The following is a 15,721-nucleotide window of genomic DNA, read 5'->3' as shown; positions in this document are numbered from 1 at the left end:
CCGAGGCCCAAAACGTCAGCCTTCCTGCTCCTCTGATGCTGCTTGGCCTGCTGTGTTCACGCAGCTTTACACCTTGTTATCTCACTTTTTCAAACTGTTTTTTATATGTCTACTATGCGGTACTCCATTCAAAATGAGCTATTAAGCACAAATACTTGGTATTCGGCTCACTGAGCCAAGCATTTTTCTGCTTCCCTATAATGTTCCTCCAGCCTTTTTGCAGTCTTCAGCCAGACTTGACTTTTCAAAAGATGCGCATTACTCTTGCCTGATATGCAATTTGCATTAACAAACTATTAGGAACATAGAAACAAGAGTATGCCATTCAGTCTCTCTGGCTGTTCGTTATTCAGTTAGGCCATTACTGATCTATGCTCTCAACTCCATTTGAACGCCTTTCAATACTCTTTGAAAAGTTATCTAGTAAAATAAAATTGTATATCCTAGCTTTCAAAGTTTTGATTGAATAAGAATCTGCAGTCTTTAGAGGACAATGGTTTCAGTGAGGTTTCTAATTTCACACCACAATTTTGTTCTTTTCACTAATCATTCACGGGATGGGAGTGTCACTGACTCAGCAAATATTTCTTGCCCATCCCTAATTGCCCAGAGGGCAGTTAATGGGAGGGTCATTGGCTAGGCCAACATTTATTGTCCATCCCTAATTGCTCAGAGGGCAGTTAAGAGTCAACCATATTGCTGTGGGCCTGGGGTCACATTCACACTAGACCAGGTATGAATGGCAGTTTCCTTCCCTAAGGGACATTAGTGAATCACCTGGGTTTTTCCAATAATGGATTTATAGTCATTATTAGACCCTTAATTCCAGATTTTATTTTAATTGAATTCAAATTACACCACATGCCATGGACAGGATTTGAACCTCGGTTCCCAGAACATTACCTGGGCCCACAATGACCTAGCTCCAATTTTAAAGTTGTGCCTCCCTTGTTCTAGATTCCCTGAGTAGAGAAGTTAGGTTCTCATTTTTGACCCCATTGAAACCTGCAGAAATTTACCAAGACTCCTGAGACAGTACTTTCCAAACCTACGACCACCACCATCTAGAAACATACAGGCAGAGGACACATGAGGTCACCACCAATTCTAAGTTGTACTTTAAGATTTTTCAAGACAGTCACCATCCTGACTTGGAAATATTTTGCCGTTCCTTCAGCATCGCTGGGTCAAAATCCTGGAACTCCATCTGTAACAGCACTGAGGACGTACCCACACTCTGTGAAGTTCAAGAAGACAGCTCACCACCACCTTCTGAAGGGCAACAAGGGATGGGCAATAAATACTGGTACAGACAGTGAATCCCACTGTCTGCTGAATTAGTAAAAAAATTTGAATTATTTAACTAGATCAGCCTTCAAGCTTCCTATGACAGAGAGAACACGTTTATGCAACATATCCTCAATAGTTATTCTGCTTAATCTGTTTCGCATCCACTCAAAGGCCAATATATCTTTCTTAAGAAATGGTTGCCAGATTGAATATAACAATCCAGATGAAGTTTGTCCAAGAGTCTATAAAAGTGAAGGCAAAATGTCTTTTTCTTTGTAGTCTAGTACATTTAAGATAAAGATTGACCCAGTTGTTTGTTTGCAGCAAAGATCGTTTTAAAAAGGTGCCTTCTTTAGTGGATAACTTTTCACAGGTCCAAATGTATTGATATTTTGAAAGGAACCAATTTAACTAGGTTTTCTTGAGTTAGCACCCTTTACAGTTGCTTTGTGCCCATTCCATCAACTTGCAGGGTTATAGTTCTTCCAGTTTCTTGTTTGTCACTAGTTAGAAATTCCTTTGTCTTTCCTGGATGGCCACTCATTTAATCCTCTGTACTTTCCTGCTCTTATCTGAATTACTTGTTGTAACTCTCAGACTAATGTTCCTGAAAAATAGGGAATAAGTGGGTAATATCTCAATAGGACACACCTGGGGAGGTGATGGCCTAATGGTATTATTGCTGGCCTGTTAATCCAGAAACCCAGATAACGTTCTGGAGACCTAGGTTCAAATCCCACCAGGCAGATGGTGGAATTTCAATTCAATAAAAAATATCTGGAATTAAGAATCTACTTATGACCATGAACCCATTGTCAATTGTCAGGGAAAACCCATCTGGTTCACTAATGTCCTTTAGGGAAGGAAATCTACCATCCTTACTTGGTCTGGCCTACATGTGACTCCAGACCCACAGCAATGTGGTTGACTCTGGACAATAAATGCTGCCTGGTCAGTGACACCCTCACCCTGTTAATGAATAAAGGAAAAAAAACCTGGCTGAAAGTATGGATTCTACACTGAGTTTTGGTCCTTATTGTCAATTTTCATAATAGTGAACGATAGATGCATGGAAATAGTTTAGCAGGTTACAGAGAGGGGGGTCACAGATTCAGCGATGTCGTGTTCAAAGCACCAATGCATATTAGAAGTACAGTTGAGAAGTGTGGAGTTCAGGAGAGGGAGGATTCTTTCTGTAGACCAACAGGAAGCTCCAAGGGTGACTCTGTAGGCCTGAGAGATGAATGCAAAGAGATTGTCTAGGTTGTGGTAACTGTGTCAGTAACAGTTTAATGACCTCACATGCGGTCAAGGTAAATGAAATATCTTCGCATAATACAAAGCAACAGAATGCATGATGCACAGTAGGACCCTGGGAAGCACTGAGGATCATGGGGGTGCTTGGTGTGCATGTACACTGGGCTCTCAAGGTATCAGGACAGGGGGACAACATGGTTAAGTCACTTGCCTTGATTAACTGAAGTATAGAGTCGTAGAGTCATACAGCACAGAAACAGACCCTTCAGTCCAACTCATCTGTGCCGACCATAATCCCAAATTAAACTAGTCCCATCTGCCTACTCCTGGCCCATATCCATCCATATTCATGTACTTATACAAATGTCTTTTTAATGTTGTAACTGCACCCGCATTCACCACTTCCTTTGGAAATTCATTCCACATACGAGCCACTCTTTGTGTAAAAAGTTGCCCCTCATGTTTTTTTTTAAGTCTTTCTCTCCTCACCATAAAAATATGCCTCTTGGTCTTGAAGCTCCCCACACCTAGGGAAAAGACACCTGGCATTCACCTTATCTATATCCCTCATGTTTTTATAAATATCTATAAGGTCACCCCTCAACCTACTATGCTAAAGTGGTAAAGAGTCCCAGCCTATCTAGCCTCTCCCCATAACTTAAATCCTCTATTCCCGGCAACATTCTGGTAAATCTTTTCTGAACCTTCTCCAGCTTGATAATATCCTTCCTATAACTGGGCGACTAGAACTGGATACAGTATTCCAGAAGAGGTCTCCCTAATGTCCTGTACAACCTCAACATGATGTCCCAACTCCTACACTCAAAGGTCTGAGAGCTCAAGAATAGGGAGAAAATGATGTAACTGTATAAACTGTAGAGTATTGTGTGCAGTTCTGGAATTCACATTATAGAAGAGATGTGATAGCACTGGAGAGGGTGCAGAGGACGTTTACTAAGATGTTGCCTGGGCTGGAGAGTTTCAGTTATGAAGAGAGGTTGGACAGACTGGGACAAAAACAGAAAGCACTAGAGAAACTCAGCGGGTCTGGGAGTATCTGTGGAGAGAAAGCAGAACAAATGTTAATAAAAGGAAGGGTCACTGGACTTGGAATGTTCATTCTGCTTTCTCTCCACAGTTGCTGCCAGGCCTGATACATTTCTCCAGCAATTTTTGTTTTTGTTTCAGACTTCCAGCATTCACAGTTCTCAATTTTATTTTGTTGCATAGACTGAAGTTGTTTTCCTTAGAGCAGAGGAGATGAGAGGGGACATGATTGAGATTTTTAAAATAATGAGGGGCAGAGATAGGCTAGGCAAGAAGAAACTTTTCCCCTGGATGATTGCGGGCATAGATTTAAGGTAAGGGAAAGAAGGTTTAGAGGAGACGTGAGGAAAAGCTTTTTCACCCAGAGGGTGGTGGGAGTCTGGGACTCACTGCCTGAAAGGGTGGCAGAGGCAGAAACTCCCATAACATTGAAGAAGTATTTAGATGTGCACTTGTGATGTCAAGGCAAACAAGACTGTGGTCTAAGTGCTGGAAAATGGGATTAGAATGGTTAGGGGTTGTTTGATGGGCTGAATGATGTTTTTCTGTGCTGTAGATCTCTATGACTCTATGATGATACCTCACAAGCGCCACTCAACAAACTGCTAGGTATAGCGCCCTGTTATAGGAAAGATATTATTAAGCTGGAGAGGATTCAAAAGAGGTTTACCAGGATGTTGCCAGGATTGAAAGGTTTGAGTTATAAGGAGAGGCTGGATAAGCCGGGACTTATTTTCACTGGAATGTAGGAAGTTGAGGGGTGACCTCGTAGAGGTTTATAAAATCATGAGGCAGGTGTCTTTTCCCTAGGGTTGGGGCAGTTCAAGACTAGCGGGTGAGAGGTGAGAGGAAAAAGATTTTTTAAAAAATGATGGGCAATTTTTCAGGTTGCAGAGAGTGGTTCGTATGTGGAATGAAGTTCCAGAGGGACTGGTGGATACAGGTACATTTATAACATTTAAAAGGACATTTAGATAAGTACATGAATAAGAAATATTTGGAGGGATATGGGGTAAGTGCAGGCAGGTGGGACTAGTTTAGTTTGGGATTATGGTCGGACCAAAAGGTCTATTTCCGATGTGTATGACTGAGTCTTCAGCCCCCAATATTCCATCACTCACCCAGCAACACTGGCTCAGACCTAATCTTCCTGCACTCCATCCCATTTTCACATATCTATGAATGCCTGCTTCACGCTCACTGCTCTCTGTCTGCAAGGTCGCCCAGCTACTCAACTTTGTCAGGCAGAAACGATATTCTGCCTTGCTGGTACAAGCCACATAATCATTTGAGGAAGAATGGGAGAAATGGATAAGGTTCAATTCATCCCCAGTGAGCTGCTGAATGACTGAACTATCAACCACAGAACACAAAGCATCTAACGCTGCACACCAATGGTAGGAAACTGCTACAATTTTGCCGCAAACTGGAAACTGCAGATAGCGAGAGCATGAAATCCCAACTGACACTTCCTCACCCCAATCCTCCCCTCCTACTTGCATGTATGAAATGTTATGCCACACCTCTGGAGCAGATGGGACTTGAAGCCAGGTTCCCTGGCTCAGGGGTAGGGACACTACCATTGTGCTACAACATCTCCCTGCTTGTAAGTATTTTCAGATAGACAATAGCTGTCACCTCGGACACAGCCAAGTTAGGAAGCAAACCTAACTCCACAGCCATGATCAAAGCAGTCTGATCCACATACCTTTTGCATTGGAAAGGTCCGAACTCATCACAGCAAATTTGGTTTTGCGTGAAATTTAAGATTTTTAGATAAGCGTCAGTTGTGGAAGCACGAACAGCACCAAAAGAGATTAAAAGGGTAAAGTTAGCATCATTCCAGGGGACCATAGGTCTGCCCTTTTATTAGGGACAGATGACTGGTGGTGGTTTAACCTGAAGGTCAGCACACCTCGGGTAATGGGCAAGGTTGAGAAGGTCGGACCTTCCCTATTAAGGTGAATAGCCAAGATCTTTCCGCTATGGTAGAGGATTCCAAAACTTGGGGGCATATTTTTAAGAAGAGAGGAGAAATATTTAAAAGGGACCTAAGGAGCAACTTTTTCACACAGAGGGTGGTTTAAATGTGGAATGAACTGCCAGAGGAAGTTGTCGCTGGCAGCACAGTTACAGCTTTCAAAAGACATTTGGACAAGCGCATGCATAGGAAAGGTTTATGGGGATATGGGCCAAATGTAGGTAAATGGCACTAGTTTAGCTTGGGAAACATGGTCGGCATGAATGGGTTAGACTCAGGGTCAGTTTCTGTGCTGCATGACCCCATAACTCTTCATAGTAACCTCAGTCAGAACAGGAATTGAATGCACACTTTTGGTAACACTCTACATCACAAACCAGCTGTCCAGCCAACTGAGCTAACTGAATGAGTTTAACCCAATCCTAGATTATCACACTGCAGCATCTCCATCTTTATCTCTGTTGCCATTTGGTTTGAATCTTTCCTGGTGATCGTAAACTGCTATTGAAGATCTTAACTCACTTGGACAGAGATAGTCTCAGTAAGAGGCACTTTGGCACTTTATCACAAGAATAATTTTACAGCACTAAGGGAAATAACTTCCACTGTTTAGACTTTTACACTGTGATTTATAACGGTGAGATATTGGATTCTTTTTGGGGCTAAGGAGCCAGACTATCACCATTTCCATTTGATTGCAGAAAATTGCTTTATCAGGAAGCACAGCAGATTGGGACAGAGCCAAGATACATTGGCAGAGAAGCTCACTGTGGAGGGCTTCCAGCTGTTGCCAGGCCTCTCATCGCTCTCTAGTAAGGTCGCTCAAGATGTATGCTTGACTGTGTATGAAACCACCATTACCATGTTCATTACTGGGCCTCCCTCCGAAATTTGTTGCGTCCGTTTCGATAATGAGGCTCACTGGGCATGGAGTTTCAACATACCTTTGCTGAGTTGAATACCTTTGACAGGCAGCAAACAGGTATCTCACTAGAACATAGAACTGTCCAGCACAGGAACGGGCCCTTCGGCCCACAATGTTGTGCCGAACAAGACGGCAAATTAAACTAATCCCTTACTCCCGCCGTTGGTCCATATCCCTCCATTCCTTGCATATTCATGTACTTATCTAAAAGTCCTTTAAAAGCCCCTATCGTATCTACCTCCACCACCACCCCTGGCAGCGTGTTCCAGATCCCTACCACCCTCTGTGTAAACAAACTTTCCCCTTGCATCTCTTTTTAACTCACGCACACTTAACTCACACTTTTAACCACACCCCCCCCGCCCCTAAATGCATTCCCTCTAGTATTAGACATTTCAACTCTGGGAAAAAGATTTTGACTGTCAACCCTACCTGTGCATCTCATAATCTTGTAGACTTCTATCAAGTCTCCCCTCAGCCTCTGCCGCTCCAGAGAAAACAACCTGAGTTTTTCTAGCCTCTCTTTATAGCTCATACCCTCTAATCCAGGCAGGATCCTGGTAAACCTCTTCTGCACCCTCTCCAAAGCCTCCACGTTCTTGAAATGCATCAAGCAGAACTGAATGCAATTCTGAAGGGCACTACAGGGCAAATCTCTACCCCTGTCCAATACTCTTACACCAATGGCCATGCTTGGGTCTACAAAGGCTCTGTGTCCATAGGGCTCACTGAGAACTCCCTTGTCAAGCTACTTTCTCGGCTCTTCTGAGAAATACTGCTAAGGCTTAGGCAGGTATTTGCTGAAAGGCTTAGTGATATTTTATCTGTTAGTCTTTTCAAAAATTCTAGCTTTGGAAATCTAGACATTATTGTTCAATCTTCATTTCATAAAATTCTTGAAGCAACTACTGCTCGCATCAGAGCAAAAATGTGTCTGGCACTTTGTATATTAACATGGTGTGGTCTTTGACTTCATGCTGTTTGACAGAATGGTCTTGAACATTTCAATAAGGCTCCCTTACCTTTGAAATTAAATTGTGACTTAGCAATGTATGGGAATTTAATATCTCAAACTGAAATCACTCTGTCCATTTCGTGCTTAATGGAAATGATTGATCCTCCATGGGAAAGCAGGAGGAACATTTTTTATCAAATGTGTTAAATTTTCATATGGAAATGGTTAAGATTTGTGAACTAGAACATAGAACATAGAACATTACAGCGCAGTACAGGCCCTTCGGCCCTCGATGTTGTGCCGACCTGTGAAACCAATCTGAAGCCCATCTAACCTAAACTATTCCATTATCATCCATATGTTTATCCAATGACCATTTAAATGCCCTTAAAGTTGGCGAGTCTACTACTTTTGCAGGCAGGGCATTCCACGCCCTTACTACTCTCTGAGTAAAGAACCTACCTCTGACATCTGTCCTATATTTATCACCCCTCAATTTAAAGCTATGTCCCCTCGTGTTAGCCACCACCATCCGAGGAAAAAGGCTCCCACTGTCCACCCTATCTAATCCTCTGATCATCTTGTATGTCTCTATTAAGTCACCTCTTAACCTTCTTCTCTCTAACGAAAACAGCCTCAAGTCCCTCAGCCTTTCCTCATAAGACCTTCCCTCCATACCAGGCAACATCCTGGTAAATCTCCTCTGCACCCTTTCCAATGCTTCCACATCCTTCCTATAATGCGGTGACCAGAACTGTACGCAATAATCCAAGTGCGGCCGCACCAGAGTTTTGTACAGCTGCAACATGACCTCATGGCTCCTAAACTCAATCCCTCTACCAATAAAACCTAACACACCGTACGCCTTCTTAACAACGCTATCAACCTGGGTGGCAACTTTCAGGGATCTATGCACATGGACACCGAGATCTCTCTGCTCATCCACACTACCAAGAATCTTACCATTAGCCCAGTACTCTGGTAAAAGACAGGGATTTGATGCTGCCCTGATTAATATCAAACATGATTTACCCCTTGACCCAGACGTCAAGTTAAATCTGGTACCAGGGCAAAAGGATCTCTAGGCATGTAGCAGCAATGGCATCAGCAGGCAGCAAGGCAGCCAATCAAATTGCAGTATCCGCACACAGCAAACCAGGAAGTTATAAACTCCCAAGAACCTTAATATTTAGCTTAAATTGTTTAGAGGGCAAAATATATGTATTTGAACTGAAACAGAGTCTAAAATCTGGATGAACAAGTTCATAAAATAATGATAACACAGTGTGGACCTGGAGGAACGCAGCAGGCCACCTATCACCATCCCACCACCTTCCCCAGCCCCACCTCTCCCTCTCTCTCTATTTATTTCAGAACTCCCTTCCCCCTCCCCCATTTCTGAAGGAGGGTCCCGACCCGAAACGTCAGCTTTCCTGCTCCTCTAATGCTGCTTGGCCTGCTGTGTTCATCCAGCTCTACACCTTGTTATCTCAGATTCTCCAGCGTCTGCAGTTCTTACCATCTCTCATACAATAATGAAATCTTTTTCAGTTAATGTATATAATTCTTTCATCAGTCTCAAGAAATGCAACATTCTATGCATAGAAAATTAGCTTTGCAAGGTCAACTAGAATGGTTTGCTGTCACTAGAGAGTCAATATACTTTTATAGACTTTATTCCAAAGTTGTGGCTTTTCCAGGGTATTCAGGGTGAGCCTAGTTATGTAGAGTACAAGTTCTTATCAATTCATGATTGCAATGGAAATTGGAATCTCTGGGACACTGTATAACATATATGTCACTTTCCATTACAAAAACATGGAAAACGCAGAAAATAAGAGTGGGAGTAGGCCATTCAGTTCTTTGAGCCTGCTCAGCCATTCTTCAGGATCATGGTTGATCTCAACAGCTTTGTTCCTGCTTTTCCCCATATCCTTTGATCCTGTTAGCCCCAAGTACTATATCCAACTCCTTCTTGGAATTGTACAATGTCTTGACATCAACTATTTTCTGTGGTTGTGAATTCTACAGGCTCACCACCTCTAGGCGAAAAAAGTTCTCCTTATCTCAGTCCTAAATGGTTTACCCCACATCCTTAGACTGTGACTCCTGGTTCTGGACTAATCCCACCATTGGGAATATCCTTCCTCTTTCTACTTTGTCTGGTCCTGTTGGAGTTTTATAGGTTTCTATGAGATTCCCCCTCATTCTTCTGAACTTGAGTTTTGTGATCCTAACTGATTCAACATCTCCTCATTAGTCAGTTCTGCCATCCCAGGTATCAGTCTGAATCAGTCTGGTAAATCTTCGTTGCACTCGCTGTACAATAAGAACATCCTTCCTCAGATGAGGAGACGAACGTGCCCACGTGGTGTGGTGTCACCAAGCCCTGTATGACTGCATCAAGACATCCCCACTCCTGCACTCAAATCCTTGCGTTATGAAGACTAACATGCCATTGGTCGTCTTTACTGCACCTGCGCACTTACCTTCAACAACAGTACGCAAGGACACCCGAGGTCTCAATGAAGGTCAAGTTCCAGCCATTCACATAATACTCTGCCTTCCTGGTTTTGCTACATTTAAATCACATTTATCCATATTGTACCACATCCTCCATGCATTGGCCCATTCATTCAGCCTGTTCACATCACACTGTAGTATCTCTGCATCATCTTCACAGCTGATGCGCCCACCTGACTTTGTGTCACCCACAGATTTAGAGATATTACATTTAGATTCCTCATCTAAATGGTTAACATATATTGCCAATAGCTGGGGTCCCAGTACGGGTCCCACTAGTCACTGGCTGCAATTCGGAAAAAAAGATCCATTTATTCCTACTCTTGTTTCCTAGTTTTCCAACCAGTTTTCTATCTATATCAATACACTATGCCCAGTTCTATGCACTTTAATTTTACATACCAATCTCTTATTTCAGACTTTGTCAAAAATCCACTAAACCATGTCCTCTTCAACTCGACTAGTTACATCTTGGAAGATTCCAGTAGATTTGTCAAGTATAATTTCCCTTTCACAAATGCATGCTGACACTATCCAATCCTAACACTGTTTTCCAAATTTTTAAAAAATTCATTTTGTGGGATGTGGGTGTTGCTGGCTGGGGCCAGCATTTATTGCCCATCCCTAGTTGCCCCTTGAGAAGGCGGTAGTGAGCTGCCTTCTTGAACCGCTGCAGTCCACCTGCTGTAGGTTGACCCACAATGCCGTTAGGGAAGGAATTGCAGGATTTGGACCCAGCGACAGTGAAGGAACGGTGATATGTTTCCAAGTCAGGATGGTAGGTGACTAGGAGGGGAACTTGAAGGCGGTGGTGTTCCCATGTATCTTCTGTCCTTGTCCTTCTAGATGGAAATGGTCGTGGGGTTGGAAGGGGCTGTCTGAGGATCTCTGGTGAATTTCTGCAGTACATCTTGTAGATAGTACACACTGTCGCAACTGAGCATCGGTGGTGGAGGGAGTGGACGCTTGTGGATGTAGTGCTAATCAAGCGGCTGCTTTGTCCTGGATGGTGTCAAGCTTCTTGAGTGTTGTTGGGGCTGCACTCATCCAGGCAAATGGAGAAGTATCCATCACAATCCTGACTTGTGCCTTGTAGATGGTGGACAGACTTTGAGGAGTCAGGAGGTGAGATACTCACCACAGTATTCCCAGACTCTGACCTGCTCTTGTAGCCACTGTGTTTCTGTGGCTCAATTGCTAATTCTTTTATTATGTACTCTATCAGTTTCCCCACTACTGATGTCAGGCGTATGATTCATGGCTTTTTCTCTTCCTCCCTTCTTATATACAGGAATTCCATTAGCTATGCTGCAATCTACATGAACTGTCCCAGAGTCTATGGAATCTTGGAAGATGACCACATGCATCAATTATTTCTAGGGACACTTCTTTAAATACTCTGGGATGTAGATTATCAGTGCCTGGGGATTTATTGACCTTCAACCCTATTAATTTCCCCAACACCATTTCTCTAATAATACTGATTTCTTTCAGCTCCTCCTTGTCACTAAACCCTGTGTTCACCGACATTTCTGGTATGTTATTTCCATCCTCGTTTGTCAACACAGAACCAAGATATGTATTCAGTCAGTCAACCATTTCACTGCACCCCATTATAAATTCCCCTGTTTCTGACTATAAGGGACCTATATTTATCTTCACCAATTTTTTTCCCTTCACGTACCTACAGAAGCTGTTACAGACAGTTCTTATTGTTATACCAATGTCTCAAATCACAATGAATAACTTCTTTTTATAGTCAATTTTGAAAATGTAGGATGTACAACAACAACAGGGCGGCATGGTGGCTCAGTGGTTAGCACTGCTGCCTCACAGCGCCAGGGACCCAGGTTCGATTCCTCCCTCGGGCAACTGTCTGTGTGGAGTTTGCATGTTCTCCCCATGTCTGTGTGGGTTTCCTCTGGGTGCTCTGGTGTCCTCCCACAGTCCAAAGATGTGCAGGTTAGGTGGATTGGCCGTGTGAAATTGCCCGTAGTGTTCAGAGATGTATAGATTAGGGGGATGGGTCTGGTTGGGATGCTTTGAGGGTCAGTTTGGACTGGTTGGGCTTAAGGGCTTGTTTCCACATTGTAGGGATTCTATGATCTAATATACAGCAAACTTTTTATTAAGTGGCACCTACGGGACTAGTTGATCTAGAATTCCAGTTGATCAAGAGGTCCATGTAATCAATGTAAAAACACACACTAAGTAATAGAAATGTAATGCAGGGGGTATACACAGCACTGTTATACTTTATTTAATACATAAATCACTTAAATAACAATGTAACTTTGTCTTAAATAAAACTTAGCGGCAGAAAGCCTTCTCACTCACACCCTCAACTGACTACTCAGACTTCACAATAATACAGTAAACTTCAAGTATTTGAGGCAGGTAATTTTTGCCACTTTATCAAGAGTGCCAGTTCATAAGATGCCTTTTTTCTCTCTTTATTCATTCATTGGATGTGGATGCTGCTGGCTATGCAGTATTTATTGCCCATCCCTAATTGTCCAGAAGGCAGTTAAGAGTCAACCACATTGCTGTGGGTCAGGAGTTACATGTAGGCCAGACCAGGTAAGGATGGCAGCTTCCTTCCCTAAAGGGCATTAGCAAACCAGATGAGCTTTCCCCAGCAATTGACAATGGATTCATGGTTTGTCAACAGACTCTTAATTCTAAATTTCTTCGTAATTGAATTCAAACTGTGCCATGGCGGGATTCAAACCATTACCTGGGTCTCTGGATTAGCGATAATATCACTGGCCATTGCTATCCCTTATGTTAAAACAAAGTTTGCCGTACAAAGAGAAAAATCCCACTCACAACAACTTGAAAATGACAATAATAATCAGTTGTTGAGATGTTGACTGAGGGATGAATATTGGTCAGGGCATCAATGAGAACTCTGTGCACCTCTTCCAAATAGCATCATGGGAGTTTTTTACACCTATCCATGCAGGCAGGCAGGGCCTCAGCTTTATGTGTCATCAGAAAGATGGCACCTCCAATAAAGCGGCACTCCCTCAGTAATGCATGGGATTTTTTCTTAGTTTATTTATTTATTTATTTATTTATTATCCTCAAGCTCTTGAACTCCGAGTTTTTTGACTTTGTAGCCATGGCTGACAAGGATTTCAATCTCATTCCATGATGTCCAATCTTCTGCAGTTGTTGTTCATTTGATTGGAGTAATGATGGTGAACATTGACAACTTTACCATCATTGCCAGAGCAAAACCCAGGCCAGCACCTCTCAGAATAATTTCAGGGTCTTAATGCGAAACATTTGACACTCGTAGTTCAGGTCAGAACATGTTAGGCTTGACTTTTTGCATGTTGTTAGTTGAATACATGGTTCGAGAAAATATATTTTTTTTGTTCGCACACAGGATGAGGCATTGCTGGCTGGGCCAGCATTTATTGCCATCCCAGAGGGCAGTTAAGAGTCTACCACATTGCTGTGGGTCTGGAGCCACATATAGGCCAGACCAGGTAAGTAGGCAGTTTCCCTCCCTAAAGGACATTAATGAACCAGATACGTTTTTCCTGACAATCAACAATGGCTTCATGGTCAGCATTAGACTCTTAATTCCAGATTTTTATTGAATTCAAATTCTACCATCTGCCACAGCGGAACTCCAACCTGGGTCCCCAGAACATTACCTGGGTCTCTGGATTAACAGTCCAGTGTTAATACCATTAGGTCACCACCTCCCCTCAAAGCGTTGAGCATGTAAATAATTTCAAGATGTACAAAATGTTTTCTGTCAATCAATTTAATTTACAGTTTCGCTGTAAAAGATTAGACCACTGAGTATGGAATGCTCAGTTCTGTTTTGTTACTCACTTCTCTCAGAGGCAGGAGCCAGATCAATAAAATTCCGGCACTTTTCACCTGAAACGAAGAAAATTAGAATTACTTCAATTACATTGACTGGAATGAGATCTCTGCATTAGCTTTCATCACCTTAAACATGTAATGGGGCTGACTCTTCCAACTGCCTTAGAAATACCTAATTCTGAGGAATTGCAGGAGAATGTCTTCATTCACAGGATGGGGGCATTTATTGTCCATCCTTAATTGCCTAGAGGGCAGTTAAAAGTCAACCAGATTGCCGTGGGTCTGAAGTCACATATAGGCCAGACCAGGTAAGGACACTGATTTCCCTCCCTAAACGACAATATAGTGAACCAGATGGGTTTTTACAACAATCAACAATGCTGTTAGGCCAGCAATTTATTGCAGACTTTTTTTATTGCATTCAAATTTCACCATCTGTCATGGTGGGATTTGAACCCATGTGCCCAAAGTATTCATTCTGATGAAGGGTCCCCCAACCCGAAATGTTAACTCTGGTTTCTCTCCACAGATGCTGCCAGATCTGCTGAGCTTTTGCAGCAACTTCTGTTTTTGTGCCCAAAATATTAGCCTGGTGGATTGAATTACGAGCCCAATACCTTCACCTACTAACATTGATGTAAATTTAGAGCAGTTAAAATGACGATTTGCCCCAGAAGTCCACTTTATATTCACCTTTTGAATCAAACCAAGAATTCTGTGGTCAGGGGAAGTAAATTTTTTTTTGACTGTTTTTGTCCCTTAAACACAACCCTGAGATCTCCATAGTCTTCCTTGAGGGGAGAGAGAATTTGGTTACGTCTCATATTATGCAATTGGAGGAAAGATGTTGTTAAAGTCGAAAGGGTACAGAAAGATTTACAAGGACGTTGCCAGGGTTGGAAGGTTTGAGCTACAGGGAGAGGCTGAAAAGGCTGGGGTTATTTTCCCTGCAGCGTCGGAGGCTGAGGAGTGACCTTATAGAGATTTATAAAATCATGAAGGGCATGGATAGGGTGAATAGCTTTTCACAGGATATGGCAATCCAAAACTAGGGGGCATAGGTTTAAGGTGACCGGGATAAGATTTCAAAGGGACCTAAGGAGCAACTTTTTCATGCAGAGGGTGGTGCGTGTATGGAATGCTCTGCCAGAGGAAGTGGTGGAGGCTGGTACAATTACAACATTTGAAAGGCATCTGGATGGATATATGAATAGGAAGGGTTTAGAGGAATATGGACCAAATGCTGGCAAATGATACGAGATTAATTTAGGATATCTGGTCGGCATGGACGAGTTTCTCCGAAGCGTCTGTTTCTGTACTGTACAACTCTATGACTCGAGCCTTGAGGGTTGGTAACAGGCTACGTATACAATCTATCCATTTAAATAATACTTCTTGATTGATGTGTTGCAGGTACCCTAATGGCGATCAGTATCTATATAATTGCATTTGAGTCCCAACAAATACATCTAAATGAAGAGGAAAGACAGAAGAAGAGCCATTCTCAGTTATACTAGAATCCCTATCATTATGCGAATTAACAAAGAACTCATAGAAATGACTTCTGACTCAATACTTCTCCCTTTCCTCCCACCGTGCTGTAATTGAGTTGCTTCAAATCCCAGAAATGTTATGGTTAATTAATAAGGAGGACTCAAGCAAAGGGTTAATTAATATGGAAGGCTGAAGCAAACACAGAAGTATGGTTCTAAATATCTAATATCTTAGAAACTTTTGGTCAAACTCATGCAGAGCACCAACACTGTGCTCCAGACTGTGAGAAAGTCACATAGCTTGCTCAATATGGAAAACAAAAATGCTCTGCCCTCTTGTCACACGTCCCTCCCAAATTCAGAGAGCTTACTTGGAAATGAAAAAATGTCAGAGATTTCAGACC

The 15,721-nt window shown here is 42.5% G+C and overlaps 1 protein-coding gene across 2 annotated transcripts in view; it reads right to left on the bottom strand.

Annotated features, from left to right (window-relative positions):
- Nucleotides 1–15,721, bottom strand: part of gsg1l (gsg1-like) — a 201,649-nt gene that overhangs the window by 97,190 nt on the left and 88,738 nt on the right. For both annotated transcript variants that reach the window (XM_048609420.1, XM_048609421.1), the window contains exon 2: nt 13,831–13,878. In XM_048609420.1, coding sequence (XP_048465377.1) covers nt 13,831–13,878 — 48 coding nt within the window. The remainder of the gene's footprint in view (nt 1–13,830; nt 13,879–15,721) is intronic.

This window comes from Rhincodon typus, chromosome 21 (assembly GCF_021869965.1).
Source record: "Rhincodon typus isolate 14 chromosome 21, sRhiTyp1.1, whole genome shotgun sequence".
NCBI lineage: Eukaryota > Metazoa > Chordata > Chondrichthyes > Orectolobiformes > Rhincodontidae > Rhincodon > Rhincodon typus.
This window is presented reverse-complemented; position numbering and strand designations above follow the sequence as displayed.